This window comes from Chinchilla lanigera, unplaced genomic scaffold (assembly GCF_000276665.1).
Source record: "Chinchilla lanigera isolate Chin_1 unplaced genomic scaffold, ChiLan1.0 scaffold00144, whole genome shotgun sequence".
NCBI classification, from domain to species: Eukaryota; Metazoa; Chordata; class Mammalia; order Rodentia; family Chinchillidae; genus Chinchilla; species Chinchilla lanigera.
In genome coordinates, this window is record NW_004955545.1 from 1675911 (window position 1) to 1692061 (window position 16151).

Sequence of the window (16151 nt, forward strand, 5' to 3'; positions counted from 1 at the left end):
GGGGGGGGGGGCGCTGAAACAAAGAGCTGCCAATCACCCTGGAGGCATCACCCAGGGGCACTGGGAAAGAGTCCTGGAGGCTCCCTGCCTTCCGGTTCTCCCTAATGGTCCTGGCTCCCAGGTGCTCCCTTCTCCCCTATCCCCCCGCTATTGGGGGCCTCAACATACACCACGACCAAATGCTACTGTATTCTGGAAGCCACAGTGAGGAAAGGCAGGAACCCCTGGCGTGGGCCACACAGTGGGCATTATTCCACAGCTGGCAGCAAAGGATGCCAAGGGAGTGGCCGGAGCTAGCTTGCTATAGTGCCTAGAGGATGCCCACATGGTATGAAGCTTGCTGCTCTGGAATGAAGTAAGCGCTCTTTATTAGTGTGGGGGTTCCCTGACTTGCGCCTGTTTCTCCACTTTCCCTCATTCTTAGGAAAACTTGGAATCTGAAAGCATCCGATTAGAACTGGACGGAGAGTCGAAAACATTGGGTCAGTGAGGTCGAAGAGAAGAAATCAAGAGGAAAAGGACTACAGAGAAGAGTAGAAAACCAGGGCACAGGCCAGAAGCCGAGGACCAGATTGGGTCAACGCGGTGGGTGCCGGTGGACCGGCCGTGACCCGGACGTAGCGGAGGGGCGCCAGAGTTCCCGTCACTAAGGCAACAGTCCATGAGCCCACTTCCCCTCCCCCACCCAGGCCCCAGCCGGGCCTCCGCTCCAGCCGCCGCCGCCGCCACCGCCCCTGTTTTGTTTCCATAGCGACAGGCGGCGCGGGGCCGGCTCCAAACATAACGCGCAGTGGAAAACATGCGGCTCGGGGGACCCCCCCGCAGCCCCCTCGCGGGGCCGAGCCCCGAGTGGCCCCGGAGCAGTCCAGGCCACGTGCAGTTCGGCAGGAGCCCGCAGAACAAGGCCAGGCGCCCAAGATCCCCGTCTCCTAAGCGGGCATCGCCTTCGGAGGTTCGAGGCTCCGCTCGGCCGAGGCGCCGCGACTCTCCGAGGCGCCCCTGGCTTGCGGCCCGGAAGGCCTGGGGGAGCCGCGTCAGGATGAGCCGGCGGTCGCCCTCCCCCGAGGCGCGCAGCCCCGCCTCCCGCCGTCCCGCTGCACCGCAGCCCCAGAAAAGCTACGCCTTCCCAGGGACCTCCCCCTGCCCCAAGCCTAGAGCCGCCAGAGGGGCGGTGGCTGGGGGCGGAACCGCGCAGGAGAGGGCCAAAGCGCGCGGGGAGATGCTTCCGGGGCAGAGGGCATGCAAGATGGCGGCGCCCATGGAGCTGTTCTGCTGGTCTGGGGGCTGGGGGCTGCCGTCAGTGGACCTGGACAGCCTGGCCGTGCTGGTGAGGGGTGGCGCCGGCTTCCTCTGCTGCGCCCTAGAAGGACTGGGGAGGGGGTCCGAACTAACTGAGCATCGGAACTTTGCATGGGCCGCACTGTGGGAAACTGAGGCAGTCAAACACCAGGATTAGCCGATAGGAGCTCAGCGCCCTATGCCGTGGCTTCCTGTCATTCGTCTAGCAATGGAAAGAGGCTTGACCAGGGGTTTAGGAGATGGATTCTGTCCTTATTTATCTATTTACTGCTTGTGTGACCTTGGGGCAATCCTTCTGGACGATCTCAAGGATCTTGGGATTGGTATTCCTGTCGTCTCAGCACCCCCTTTCCTCCTTCTAACCAAACACCATTTACTGAGCGTATTTGTTGGACCAGAGGGTCCACAGCCAGACTGTATGTAGAAAGAGTTTTGGAGTCAGACGTGATGCACATCACCCCTACTTCACTCTTCGATTTTATTTATTTATTTTTTTTTTTTAATTTTTTTTGGTTTTTCTCTGGTACCGGGAACCGAACTCACGACCTTGCGCTTGCCAGGCAGGCGCTTTTGCCGCTGAGCTAAATCCCCAGCCCCCACTCTTCGATTTTAAAAGTCCAAGTTAGGCTTCTCCTAAATACCACTGTCATGCAAAAAATGAGTAAGATTTGCTCCCACCGCTCAAGTTGTTTAGGGAAAGGCAGACATGTAACCATTGAATAAAAGTGTTCAAGTGTAAGATACAACATATCTAGTAAGTAGGAACAGGCCACAGGAACTTGTCAAAGAAGGCCACTGTCGGTGCTATCAAGAAGAGGATACTGGTTATGAAAAGCTTTTGAAGATAAGTGTTCACCAGGCAGATGGCAGGAGAGAGGATTAAAAAAAGGATTTTCCAATTTGTAATCATGGACATGTGCATAATCTCTCCGAACCCCGTTTTGCCCATTTGTAAAACAGGAATTGTAGTGTCTCTCTTTTCTGTACAAAGGTGCTAAGCATAGGCATAACAGATAAAATATTCAGTAAATATTTCCCTCCTGGTTCCTTGGCCTGTCTTCTGCTTCCTTCCCTGCAGACCTATGCCAGATTTACTGGTGCTCCACTCAAGGTACACAAGATCACCAACCCCTGGCGAAGCCCTTCAGGTACCCAGTGTCCCTGGGGGGTGAGGAAGGGAGTTTGCAAGGGGAGTGGCAGGAAACAGGACTGTGGTACAAATGTATATGTATAGCAATCCCAGCACTGAAGTAGGAGGATCACTGCAAGTTCCAGGCAAACCTGGGCTACATAGTGAGTTCAAGACCAGCCTGAACTACTAAATTAATTAATTAATTAAAGTATGTATGTATGTATATATGAATAGGCAGCTAAAGATCTGGTGGCCACACTTTCTCAATGTCAGGAACTCTGCCTGCTCTTCGAACCAGCCATGGAGAAGTCATCTCAGTACCACACAAGATCATCACCCACCTTCGAAAAGAGGTAGGTGTCTTGGATGAGAGCTACTGATGAGACAGATTGAATCAGTTCAGTGTAACGTATTTGTTGACACCAGATAATGCACCAAGCTAGGCATAGGTGATACAGAGCATCAAAGAACACACATTGTGATGAGGAAGACACATACACTGTCACTGTGATGCAGTGAAGCGGTTGGCTGTAGATTAAGTTCAAGGCACTATGAAGGCATCTGGACACAGTGCCTTCTGTATGCTGGATAGGGAGGGGACAGTATGGGCTGACGGCACATGGAAGAAAGTAGAGAACAGCAGTTGGCTCTGATGAATCCCTCAAAGGTGGTACTAGAAAGGGACTTCTAAGACCAGCTTGAATTACACATTGAGACCTTATCTCAAAAAAAAAAAAAAAAGTGATAAAGGGATATTTTTTTTTTCCCTTTCAGTGGTAGGAATTGGACGCAGGGCCTCAAGTGTGCTAGGCAAGCATTGTACCACTGAGTTACATCAGTAGCCCTTTTTTATATTTTTAATTTTGAGGTAGGGACACACTAAGATGCCAGGCTAGCCTCCAACTTGCAATCCATGTGCCTCTGTCTCCTTAGTATTTGAGATTATAAGTGTGTACCATCACAGCTTTAGGAAGGAGGTCAGTGGCTACTTCCTTGTTTTTAGGGACTAAATTGGGCTAGATACGAGGCTTCAGAGGGACAAGGCTTAGAGCCAGGTTGGGGAATTTGAAACAAGAGTCAGAGGCTTACATTGTACTATTCACTCTGTCACTGATTGTGTGATCTTGGGCAAGTTATTTACCCTCCCAGACCTATAAGATCCTTCTTTGTAAAATCAGGTGGCTTAGCCAGCATGCTTTCCAAAGGTTCTTCTACCACTCACAGACTGGTTCCAAAAGGGAGCACATTTTCAGAAATGGGACCCTTTTCCTCATTTCTATTTCCCAGAGGTTAAGGAACTAGAGAATGATTGGAGGCTTGAGAGGCTTAGAGAAATAGGATCCAGATAAAAGCCAAAGTTCCTGGCACAGCCAGGACCGCAGCCCTGATTCCTTATGTATGAACAGAGCTTTTCCAGTTTCCAAAATGTTTCCTCCTAAATTATTTACTAACATAGCCACATTGAAAGAGAGATTATTACACCCATTCCACAGGGGAGAAACTGACGTTCAGAGAGATTTAAGAGACACAGCTTACTTAAGATGTGGAAGGGGTTGCTGAGGAGCTGAGATTGAAGGCTGGCAAGGTAGGGCAGGTTAGACCTGGGGGTACGGGTGGAATGTATGCGTGGTGGTGATGTCTAGGCATGGAATTAACTATGCGAAACAGCCAAAGCCACGAAGGAACAAAGCAGGGGGTCCTGGACATGAGTTCATGGGTCCGGAGAGTGTAAGGATGGTTGTCCCCTAGTTCTTGAGGCATTGGCTGCAGCCCAACCTTCATCTGAGCTCTGCTCCTCTGGCTTTGTGGAGTCAGGGTCGGGGAAGTTACTGTTCGAAAGTTGCTGTCAGCAGGCATGTGGCCAGCTTTCCGTGGAAACTCTGGGAGCTGCTCCTAGTTTGTGGCAAGGCTTCCTTTCCCCTGCGGGCACAGGACCTTGACAGCCAGCAGGCTCCAAGGCCCAGGCTTTGTGCCAACAGCAACAGGCTACTGGCTGGGCCTCGGGAAAAGCCTCAGGGGGAAAAGCTTGCTATACCTCCATTGCAGTCAGAGGCCAGTGGGGTGGGGTACCATTCCTTCCCCACCTGAAAAGTGTCCCTGCACCTCCCCTTGTCCACCTCATGGATATTTCTCCCACAGAAGTACAACGCTGACTATGATCTGTCAGCCCGGCAAGGGGCAGACACCCTGGCATTCATGTCTCTGCTGGAGGAAAAACTGCTCCCAGTGCTGGTAAGTGTGCCTGACTTCCCAGCATTCCTGGCCTGTTGGGGTAAGGGGCTGCGCAGTGGAAGAGTCAGAAGCCTACCCTGAGTCAGGCAGGTGCACTGGCTCAGACCTCGTATTCCTTCCTGCCTACCCAATCCAGATCCATACTTTTTGGATAGATACCAAGAACTATGTGGAAGTGACCCGGAAGTGGTACGCAGAGGCTATGCCCTTTCCCCTCAACTTCTTCCTGCCCGGCCGCATGCAAAGGCAGTACATGGAGCGGCTGCAGATGCTGTGTGGGGAGCACAGGCCTGAGAACGAGGAAGAACTGGAAAAGGAGGTAGCTCTGGGACAGGGAGCTGTTGTATGAGATGTACCCCCAGGATGATGGTCAGGAGTGGCAATGCCAGGAGGGGACGTGGTGCTGTTCCTGTGGCCACAACCTATCCGTGTCATCCCTACAGCTGTACCAAGAGGCTCGGGAGTGCCTGACGCTTCTTTCTCAGCGCTTGGGGTCTCAGAAGTTCTTCTTTGGAGATGCGTGAGTCACATTCTATTGTGGGGAATGGGTGGCTTAGAAGGAAGATGCAGTGACTTCCAGGAGTGGGCTTAGGGTCTGGACAAGAGGTTCTCAGGAAAGACACTAGTTCGGGTGACAGCAGCTGTGTGTGGGGCTGGAGCCACCTCGGTGGTACAGCAGGATGGGGTGGGAGAGCAGCCAGGTGCAGGAGGGGCCTGCAGGGCTGTGGGGAACTCAATGTACTCTTTATGCTCCCTGGGATAGAGTCCCATTCAGGGCCAGGCTGGCGCCACCTGGGGAAGCCTCTCATACAGGACCTAGAACTGTGTGTCCTGTCCTCTGGTAGCCTCCTGCTGCCTACAGCCCACCTCCCCAGGCTGCCTCATCCCCCCAGCTCCATTTTGTGCCATCTGTCCAGCTGTCCTCCACCCTTCTGTCTCTTTCTCTCCAGCCCTGCCTCCCTGGATGCCTTCGTCTTTAGCTACTTGGCCCTGCTGCTGCAGGCAAAGCTGCCCAGTGGGAAGCTGCAGGCCCACCTGCGGGGTCTGCACAACCTCTGCACTTACTGTACCCACATCCTCAGCATCTATTTCCCCTGGGATGGAGGTAAGGGGCCAGAGGGAGGACAGCTCTGGGCGGAGTGGGCTGGGATCCAGGAGCTAGCTCCTCTTCCTTCCTTGCCCACAGCTGAGGTGCCACCCCCACGGCAGACACCAGCAGGCCCAGAGACTGAGGAGGAGCCATACCCACGGCGGAACCAGATCCTCTCTGTGCTGGCGGGGCTGGCAGCCATGGTGGGCTATGCCTTACTCAGTGGTATCGTCTCCATCCAGCGGGCAGCACCCGCCCGGGCCCCTGGCACCCGGGCCCTGGGCATGGCTGACGAGGATGAAGAACAGTGATGCGTCTCTGTCCTCCCAGGACTGATTCTTTTACTGTCATGCATTCCAGAGGCCCCTTTGCCTCCCCACTGCTGATACAGCCAGAAATGGGGCGCTATACCCCAGAATAAAACCACTCTGACTCAGGCCAAACATTCTGTTTTAAGGGACTGACATTTCCCAGCCAGTAGCACAGGAGCATTTGGGTGCCTGAGCATACGCAGTGGCCTTGGCTTCTGTGGCTGTTTCTGCCTTGATGCTGACACTGCTTCTGCATGGGCCCAGTTCTGCATCTTCAGGAAAGACAAACAGTCCCCATTTTTGGGTCCAGCTTTCTTAATCTCTTCTTTCCTCCCCCCACCCCAGTCTTGTGTTTGTACAGACAGTGAGCTCACCCTGGGCCTGAGCCCAGTTTCCACAGGCAACCAGCACACAGCACACTCCTACACAAGCATGGGGTCGGAGATACCGGGGTTTCCTAATCTTTCCCTAGGGGCTTCCAGCCCCTGGCACCCAGTAAAGAGGAGAGTGAGTCACCCAATCACTGCCCCTGGGCTTGTGTCACTGTGAGCCCACCCTGGCCCTGCTGTACCCTCTTAGCCACTTCCTTTACTCAGCATATGAGCTGACTGTGTCTCTTTAGCACCCATGCCAGGCCCAGGTGCCTGCTTGGGTATCTGTTCCATCACTGTCGACGCCACAGGTAGGTGTGAATGGAGTAGCCAGGGGAGATGGTCTCTAGGAAGCCAATGGCAGGGTCCTTAATGCTGAGACGCACATCTCTAGAGGAGCTGGGAAGAAGAAAAGCGAGCACGTGAGCCTCCCAAGGCCCGTCCCAGTCCCAGTCCCAGTCCAGGTCCAGACCTGCCACTGCGCTCACCGGTTCAGCACAACCACAACTGCAGAGCCGTCAGGATGCAGTAGTGCCACGGCCTCCAAGTCGTTCTCCTCACTGGCCACCAGCCCCACTCGCTGCGACCCCTCAGGAATGAACTTGCTGAATGTGGGAAGAAGAATCATCAGGGATGGGCCCAGCCCCTCCAGCCATCCAAACACCACCAGCAACGCTTGGCCATGAAGTCACACACCCCTGCCCCACCCATAAATCCTGCCAAAGCTCTGTCCTAATTCTATAGGCCTCAAACCCTGCTGCTTCACCCTGATCCTGGCCTCCTATATCCCAGCCCCGGCATCCAGCACCCTGGGATCAGCTGTGTCTCTGATGCTACCTTGTCACGTTCTACCTGCACATCTCAAGGAAGGGTGGGCATGCCTCTCCCAGGAGTCCAATTTAAATGGCCAAACACAGGGTAATGTAAGCCTGATGTAGGAGATGACAGGCCTAGTGTGGATTGGGGCCATGCACCCTGCACTCACCTGAAGTGGCCAAGGTGATAGAACATGGGCTGTTTGTAAAACGTGTCCTTGGCAATATCTACAATGATGGGGCTGTCAACAAAGTTGCGGACCCAGTTAGGTCCCCCCTCAGGGTTCAGGGCGAGGTTCCAGTCAGTCCAGCCAACCACGTGATAGAGGAGGTTCTGAAGTAGAGACAAAGAAGGGCCAAGGCTCAACGTAGGGGTTCTCAGAGAAGGTAGGTGGAGGTCAGGTGAAGAATATGGGGCCAAGAGAAGCATCTGGGGGGGTGCTGTGTTTCCTTAATAGCAAAGGAGTGAGGATTATGAAGATAGAGGCATTTTAAGGAAAGCCAAGAAGGTAGAGGTCAGTGTAACTGTCCGGGCCCAAGCATGTGGAAAAGGCATAATCTGAAGGAAAGGCAGGATAGAGAATTACGGCAGCCCGAAGTTACCCCCAGAGGGCATGCTGGCACAAGTTGGGAAGGGAGGACTCTCCCTTCAGCCCTGCTGAGGTAGGAAGGGCTCCGGGGGCTTTGTGGGAAGGGAGGTCGGTGGCTCACCGTGATGATGCTGTTGCTGTACTGCATCCCGCGATCCCAGGAGCCCAGTCGCACGCTCTGCTCCCAGAACTTGGAGCCCACACAGGCCTCTGAGGCGAAGAGCATGGTGTCAGGGAACAAGCGGTGCGTTGCTCCCAGAGTAGCTTTTGCTGGCGCCAGGAAGTCCAGGTACCAGTGCACAGCAATCCCGCTGACATACTTAGCTGCTTGTTGGTCTGTCAGCACCTGCACAGGCAACAGGAAAGAGGCCTGAAGCCAAGGGAACCTAAGCCTGCCACAGGGTTCAGGAAGAGGAACTAGGAGCTCCGAGAAGTGGCCAGGTTGCTCTAGTAATCAAGTTGGGCAGGGTGGTGGCCCGCACCTATAATCCCAGCTACTCAGGAGTCTGAGGCAAGAGGATCATAAATTCAAGACCAGCCTGGGTGATACAGTGAGAACCTTCTCTGAGAACCCCTACGTTGAGCCTTGGCCCTTCCTTGTCTCTACTTCAGAACCTCCTCTATCACGTGGTTGGCTGGACTGACTGGAACCTCACCCTGAACCCTGAGGGGGGACCTAACTGGGTCCGCAACTTTGTTGACAGCCCCATCATTGTAGATACTGCCAAGGACACGTTTTACAAACAGCCCATATTCTATCACCTTGGCCACTTCAGGTGAGTGCAGGGTGCACGTTCTCAAAAAACCTCAAAAATAATAAAAATAAAATGTCTTGAAGACTCCTCTACCATGCCTCTGAGATTCCTTGACCCTACTGCTCAGCATTTCTCAAGCATTCAAGATGAGCACAGGCACGTACCCCAGGGCCTCTGCACTTGCCCTGGGTATTGCACAGCTCCACCCTCAACTTCTCCAGTTTTTGCTGAAGTTAAACCTTCCCACTGGGACCTTCCCTCACTGGCTCAATTCAAACTACAGGTGCAGCTGGGAGTGGTGGTGCATACCTATAATCCTAGCACTCGGGACGCTGAGGTAGGAGGATCATTGCTGCAAGTTCCAGACCAGCCTGTGCTACAAAGTGAGCTCAAGGCCAGCCTGAACTGCAGAGCAAAACCGTGTCTCAAGACAAAAAAAGCTGGATGTGGTGGTGCACGCCTGTAATCCCCACACTGGGGAGGCTGAGGCAAGAGGATGAGTTCCAGACGAGCCTGGGCTTCAAAGAGAGCTCAAGGCCAGCCTGAACTGCATAGTGAGACCCTGTCTCAAAAAGACAAAAAACAAACAAAAAAACCTACAGGTACATCTCCACCCCCTGCTTTATTTTTCCAAAATAGAGTACTAATCAACATCTAAAATGGGGCTGAGGATTTAGCTCAGTGGCACAGTGCCTGCCTGGCAAGCATGAAGTTGTGAGTTCGATTCCCAGTACTGGGGGGAAAAAAAACATCTAATCATTCACATATTTTAATTTGTCTGCTTCCTCGGAATTTGAGAACATACAAACTGTTACGTGTTTTGTTTATTACAATACAACCAGTACCTAGGATATTGTCTGGCACTGATTTGTTGCTCAATAAATGTGCTAATTAAACTGAGTATCAATAAATATAAGAAAAATGTGGGGCTGGGGATATAGCTTAGCGACACAGCACCTGCCTGGCAAGCGCAAGGTTGTGAGTTCAATTCCTGGTACCCCAAAACAAAACAAAAACAAAAAAATAATTCAAGGTAAAAATGTCTTGAGGATAACCCAGGCATAGTGTTGTACATCTGTAATCCCAGCCCTTGGGAGACTGGGGCAAGGATCACCTTGGGTTCAAGCCCAACAAGACCCAGTCAGAAAAAACAAAACAAAAATAATTTTTTTTTTTTGGTATTTTTGAGACAGGGTCTTACTATGCAGTTCAGGCTGCCTTTGAGCTCACTTTGTACCCCAGGCTGGCCTCAAACTCACAACCATTCTCCTGCGTCAGTCTCCCAAGTGCTGGGATTACAGGCGTGCACCACCATGCCTGGATAAAATAGAAAAAACTTGACAGTCATCTTATAATTGTCTTCCCCCCCCCACCCCGGTACCGGGAATTGAACTCAGGACCTTGCACTTGCCAGGCAGGCGCTTGTGCCGCTGAGCTATATCCCCAGCCCTATTGACAGTCATCTTTATGAAGCAAGTAGAGAGTTATGAGATGGAACAAACACAAAACAGAGTTGGAAGAGGAAGGCACTCTAAGCTTGCAGCCAATATTTAGATGTTAGATTTGGGGTTTGCTAGGGCACCCGTGGGGATCCTAGGCCTTACCACCTGTGCCCAGTGAGGCAGCAGCAATCGGTTGTCATCCAGCATGATCAGCTGGATGTCACGATGAGTACTGTTAGCAAGGGTTGGACCCAGGTCACGGGCAATGAAATCTCGCTGGTGTTCAGGGGTGAAGCCCAGACACTGGAAGGGGTAACCACTCATCAGCCCTGCAGAAGGCTCATTCTCAACTGTCACTGCCCAGAACTTTAACTTGTGCTCAGCATAGGCATCCAGGAACCTAGCAGGAGAAAGGACAGGAGTGGTCATGACCAAGAAAATGGACCACGGCCCTCTGATGTTAGAGTGGGGACAACTAATAGGCCCAATCTGGAAGGCCAAGAAGGTAGGAGAGGCAGGTATGGAAGTGGCACCAGGTTGAGGGGTAGGACATGGACCAGATGCCTAAAGAGAAGGCAGGTCCAGGCTACATGGCCTTGCTGATTCCTTACTTTTTTTTTTTTTTCTCTGATCCCTTACTTGACAAAGTACTTGGCCCAGGTCTGGTGGTAGATGTCCCCTGGCGTCCCCTTGAGTGTCCCCTTCCCATTCACTGCCCCATTGGTCTTGAGCCAAGTGGGTGATGTCCAGGGACTGGCGAAGAGTGAGACAGGACGCTGGGACATTTGCAGGGCTCGGTGAATCAAGGGTATCTAGAAACAAAGGTAGTGAGGAGAGAGACACCCAGAGGTGGAACACAAACCAGCCCAACCAGTGCATCAGGTCCAGCTATCAGCCTGCACCCTACCACCCCTGGGACAAAACAGCAGCAGGAGAAGGTTCTATATCCCTCTGCAGAATGCCCTAGCTGGACCCTCTCGATCCCCAGACATGAATGTCAGCAGAGCCACAGGCAATCAGAATGCCCACCTTGAGCTTGGTATCTTCTTCTGTGAGGCTGAAATTGTGCAACTGGAAGTCATCAGGGGTGTCATCATAGGTATAGGTGCGGATGGAGAAGTCACAGCTAGCCATGGGTACCCGGATGATGTTATATTCAATCCCTGCAGTGGATGACCAAGATATGGGAGTCTGAATCAATAGGAGAATATGGAACATGGCTTATCACTTGCCAGTCTTCAGTAGAGTCTTAAGACCAAAGAGAATGTGGGTGCCAGTTTGGGGACCGTGGAGGCCACCACCTGGGTAAAGCACAGGTCCTCTGAGCCTGACAGTCCCATGCATTTATTTTTTTTTTTTTTTATGTTTTTATTTTTCTTGGTACTAGGAATTGAACTCAGGACCTTGCGCTTCCCAGACAGGCACTTGTGCCACTGAGCTACATCCCCGGCCCAAGTCCCATGCATTTAGCAGAACCCTAACAGGGTAATCTTATTCTAGTGGCATTAAGGAACCAAATGTTGCTAGGTGTGATGGCGCATGCCTGTAATCCCAGCACTCGGGAGGCTGAGGCAGGAGGATCACTGCAAGTTTGAGACCAGCCTGGGCTACAAAGTGAGCTCAGGGCCAGCCTGAACTCAAGAGCGAGACCCTGTCTCAAAAAGGAAAAAAAAAAAAAAAAAAAAAGAGGAACCAAATGTCAGAGAAAGGTGAAAGGGTACAAGGAAGGGTCAAAGAAAAGTGTTGGTTGCATTGTGTCCTCTGGTCCCACCCCTCCTCACCTTCTTTAGAGAAGTATGATTTCAGTAGCAAATTCTGGGCAGGGGGTGACAGGGCGAGGATATTGAGAGCAGCAGCATCTGTCATGGCCCCTCCAAATCCTTTCACTTTCTGGAACTTCTCTTCTGGCTGCAGGGTCAATAGAAGCCCTGAGGACACCAGCAGGGAAGAAAGGGTGTCAGTGTCCAGCAAAGAAACTCCACATTGGTCACTGGCATTGGTGACTTAGCTCCGGGAGGGCTGAGCCTGGTGGAGGGGGTGGTGAGGGAGTGGTCACCTGTGCCGGTGCGGTTGGCCTGGAAGTCACCCACACTCAGCTCCATCCGACGTCCACTGCGCGTACTCTCATAGCGGCTGAAGGTCCCCAAGGCTGGGAGGGTCAAGGGATCAAGAGAGTCGCAGTACGTAGCATTGCAGACACAGACCACTGAGCTGTAGCCAAAGCTTTTAGGGACACAGGGGTAGGCACCTGGAAGGAAAGGAAACAGGCAGAAGAGGCAAGAGCAGGGCACAGGTAAGGGCAACAGTCACGCTAGTTAGGAGACAGGACAGTGGTTTCAAATATCCCCTCCCTCGACCCCCATCCTAACGCTGGTCTCAATCACTCCCCAGAGTTTATCCAGTGCCTACAAGGAAGTTCACCATGAATACACTGGAAGGCTAGCAAAGGACCACAGGGTGGGACCACACGGTGCTCTTCTCCTTGGCATTCTTACCTGATGCCCATGCCACTGCCTGAAGCAGGAGCAATCCCGTGAGGCTGGCAGCCATGATGCCTACCCTGCCCAGGCATTTGGGATGTTCCTGAGAACAGAAAGAGGAGTAGCTAAAAGGCAAGTTCTGGGCTGGGGATTTAGCTCAGTGGCACAGCGCCTGCCTGGTGAGTGCAAGGTTGTGAATTCGATTCCCAGTACCGGGAAAAAAAAAAAAAAAAAACAGAAGGCAAGTCCTCTCCAGCCCTCAGTCAGCTACCCTCCTGGCGAGGGCTGGGTGTCGATGGGTGTGCACAACCCAGCTTTCCACCTTGATTAGGAATGGGACAAGGTCCAAAGTGCAGGGCGCAGCCCTCCCTGGAACCCCTCTGCTGGAGACAGCTTTCTGCCTACCCCAAACAAAGATTCACCTTACCCCTCTTCCCATCCATTTCAACTTCAACCCCTCCCTCTCTTCATCTGCTGAAAAAGCCACAATGGCCTGCTTTCACAGTCTGCCACTTGCCGGGCACAGTCGTGTAATTCTGGCTACTTGATTAGGACTGTAATCCTGACTACCTGGGAGACTAAGGCAAGATGACTGCAAGTTTGAGGCCATCCTGGGCAACTTAGTGAGACCCTATCTCAAAATAAAATTAAAAAGGCTGGGATGTAGCTTGGTATATGCTGGATTCAATCGCCAGTACCAGGAAGAACAAAAGGAGAGAGGGTAAGACAGAGAAAGAGAAGATATCACAATGATTGGGATTCCTGGTTCACTTACCTCTATGGAAGGACCTGAAAACTCCATCACATCTGGTTACTGGATGAAGAGAAGCCTGCAGGAGGTCCAGAGTCTCGGAAAGATGAGCGGATTCACGAAATAAAAACAAGTATGCACGTATATACTGCAGCCATAGGGACCTGACTAGCCCTGCAGGTCAATTCCGGTCCTGTAAGGATGGATCATGTGATGACAATGGGAGGGTCACATGATACAGGAAGTGAGGCAATCGCAGCCATATTTGTAATGGGCAAATGGCCTTTTTTTTTTTTCCTTTCAAAACAGGGTCTCACTATGTAGTTTAGGCTGACCTTGAACTCACTATATAGCCCAGGCTGATTTGACTCACAGCAATCATTCTGCCTCAGTCTCCCCAGTGCTGGGATTATAGACATGTGCGACCACACCTGGCTCGACAATTGGCCTCTGGCAGAGAGGTGCGAATAATAATTTTGGGAAGAGCCTAGAACAGAGATTTCAGTGAAGTTAAGTTGAGCCTCTGAATTCCCAGAGTAGGTGAAACACAGCAGGCACATCTTGAGAAAAAATGGAAAGTGAAACTAATAAGGGCTGGTGCTATAGCTCAGCAACAGAACATTTGCATAGCACCTACAAAGCGCTGGGTTCAATCCCCAGCCACACAGAAAAAAAATGTGATGCAGTAAAAAAGGGGCTCGCGCCTCAAAATGCTGAAGCCACAGAGAGGGGTCTGTGTGTGTGTGTGTGTGTGTGTGTGTGTGTGTGTGTGTGTGTGTGTGGTCCCAGGAATTAAACTCAGGGCCTATTGAAAGCTAGGTAGGCACCTTACCACTGAGCTACATCCCTAGACATTTAAAAACATTTTTTAAAATTTTTTTTTGTCTTTTTGAGACAGGGTCTCATTATGCAATTCAGGCTGGCCTTGAGCTTACTTTGTAACCCAGGCTGGTCTTGAACTCCCAATGGTCCTCCTGCCTCAGCCTCCCAAGTGCTGGGATTACAGGTGTCTGTCCACCATGCCCAGCTCTTTTTTTTTTTTTTTTTTTTTTTTTTTTTTGAGATAGGGTCCTGCTAACTCATTAAGTTGCTTGATCATGCAATCTTTCTGCCTCAGCCTCCTGAGTAGCTGGAATTACAGGTATGGGCCATAGTGCCTGCCTGACAGGTTTAAGATCCAATCTTTGCCCTAAAAGAGGCCAATGAGGCACCAGAATCAGACACACATATTTACAGATGAGGACAGAAGTGGTAACATATGTATCTGGAGAGTTACCTGGGATTCACAGGAAATGTCCATGAGTTTAGAGTAATCCAGAAAGGCTTCCCAGAGAAGAAGGAGTTACTAGCCACAGAGGTACAGGGAGAGTGGCACCTGGGATGAAGGTAGCCCGAGGAAATTTGTGGTTGGTGATGCACCTCTCTGGGCCCCTCTCCTTTCATCATCAGATGTCCCGGCTCAGAAACGGTAGTGTGCTGGGGGCTGGCAGGATGGCACAGTGGAGACCACTCGCCTCCCTCGAGTTTTCAAAGCCTCGGAATGGAGCCCCAGCATCACATTGCAAAACAAAAGAAAAAACAAATAAGACCCAAATGGGAAAGTGCTATACAAAGTTAAATCCTCGGGGGACCCACCGAGGGGCTGTCTGTGATGCTGATCCACGAAGCACATCAAATGAGGGTTAGTGGGAGGGGCACACACAGTCCAGCCTGCCTAACTCCAGCTGTCAGTCTATTGCCTCACTGTGAGACAGGAGCAATCCCACAAACTCACAGGTTACCACTGGCATCAGAGAGATAAGCACTGTGCCGGGGGCACAGTAGACACTGGGAACTACTTGTTTATGTTGTTGTTGTTGTACTAGGGACTGAACCCAGGGTGTTACGCTGAGATACATCCCCAGCCAGCCGTTTTTATTTTTGTTTAGTTATTTTCTTTGAGACAAGGTCTCATGAAGCTGCATGAGCTGAGTTCAAACTTACAATCTTCCTGTCTCAGCCTCCCAGAGTGCCGGGATTTCAGGTACTGGCCACCATGCCCGCCCATGCCGTACACTTTCTGTATGAGTCCTTTTATGTATTCTGAATTATCTCAGTGAAGCCCTTCTAAGACACACTCCATGTATAGTTGACCATTTCTTCTGGGGTCCTAGCATATTTTAATTACGTATAGCCTCAGTGAGATAAGCAAGGTTTGAATCCTGGCTCCAGCATTTATTGGCTGTCTGACCACTAGTCAATTTCTTAGTCACTCTCAGCCTACCTCCCACCCATAAAAGGGGAGTGATAGATCCTCTCTCACAGGATTAATTGGGGGTGGAAGTATGATAAATGTGTATTTAGTACATTGCTGGCGCCTTATGTCACAACCAGCAGTGCTTAGGAAAGAACTGAGTTCCTTGAAGGAAATGTCTTGCTCATTCTTCTTGATTTCATATCCTTGTCAAAAGGCCGGTCCACTCCAGTTAGAGTTCTTGTTTTTCCAGGAAGCCCTGGGCAGGATTTAGAAGGGCAGGTACATCACTTCCAACCCATTCCATTCAGCTCATTCACTTCCTCCAGCTCATTCATACCCCACCTGGGCTGGTGTGTGTTAGGCAAGTGCTCCGCTGCTGAGCTACATCTGTAGATATTTCCTGAGCCATTCTCCATCTGCCCCTGCCTATTCTGTTGGGTTTAGAGCCCCCGCTCCTCCCTATTTCTCCAGTGGACCCAGTGGAAGCCTCTTGTTTCTCCTTCTACTCCTCCTCCTTTTATCCGCATTATTTTCAGACAGGGTCTGGTTAAGTTGCCACGTTGCCCTTGAATTTGAAATCACCTGCTTCAGCCTTTCTAGTAGCTAGGACTGCAGTCACTGTGCCCAGTTTGCCCCTTCTTCTTACC

General features: G+C 51.5%; 2 protein-coding genes across 2 annotated transcripts; one reads left to right on the top strand and one right to left on the bottom strand.

Annotated features, from left to right (window-relative positions):
* Nucleotides 1–381: 381 nt before the first annotated feature.
* On the top strand, nucleotides 382–6196 carry Mtx1 (metaxin 1). The gene is made up of 8 exons (XM_005411588.2): nucleotides 382–1327; nucleotides 2378–2447; nucleotides 2705–2784; nucleotides 4571–4663; nucleotides 4800–4982; nucleotides 5107–5183; nucleotides 5614–5768; nucleotides 5850–6196. The coding sequence occupies exons 1-8, from the start codon at nucleotides 800–802 to the stop codon at nucleotides 6062–6064; spliced, it is 1401 nt and encodes a 466-aa protein (XP_005411645.1). The 5' UTR covers nucleotides 382–799; the 3' UTR covers nucleotides 6065–6196.
* Nucleotides 6187–13463, bottom strand: Gba (glucosidase, beta, acid). Its single transcript, XM_005411586.2, has 11 exons — nucleotides 13293–13463; nucleotides 12533–12620; nucleotides 12094–12285; nucleotides 11819–11965; nucleotides 11067–11200; nucleotides 10677–10849; nucleotides 10200–10437; nucleotides 7962–8186; nucleotides 7421–7584; nucleotides 6924–7040; nucleotides 6187–6834 (listed from the first exon to the last, which is right to left on the bottom strand). The coding sequence occupies exons 1-11, from the start codon at nucleotides 13317–13319 to the stop codon at nucleotides 6729–6731; spliced, it is 1611 nt and encodes a 536-aa protein (XP_005411643.1). The 5' UTR covers nucleotides 13320–13463; the 3' UTR covers nucleotides 6187–6728.
* Nucleotides 13464–16151: the final 2688 nt, after the last annotated feature.

Bases quoted from the DNA above. Each gene is read 5' to 3' on its own strand.
- Gba (XM_005411586.2), bottom strand. From the start codon at position 13,319: ATGGAGTTTTCAGGTCCTTCCATAGAG. The intron at 11,966-12,093 runs GTGACCACTCCC...TGGTGTCCTCAG, and splicing joins GGCCAACCGCACCGGCACAG to GGCTTCTATTGACCCTGCAG. The intron at 8,187-10,199 runs GTAAGGCCTAGG...TTGCCTGTGCAG, and splicing joins TGCCTCACTGGGCACAGGTG to GTGCTGACAGACCAACAAGC.
- Mtx1 (XM_005411588.2), top strand. From the start codon at position 800: ATGCGGCTCGGGGGACCCCCCCGCAGCCCCCTCGCGGGGCCGAGCCCC. The intron at 2,785-4,570 runs GTAGGTGTCTTG...TTTCTCCCACAG, and splicing joins TCACCCACCTTCGAAAAGAG to AAGTACAACGCTGACTATGA. The intron at 5,184-5,613 runs GTGAGTCACATT...CTTTCTCTCCAG, and splicing joins AAGTTCTTCTTTGGAGATGC to CCCTGCCTCCCTGGATGCCT.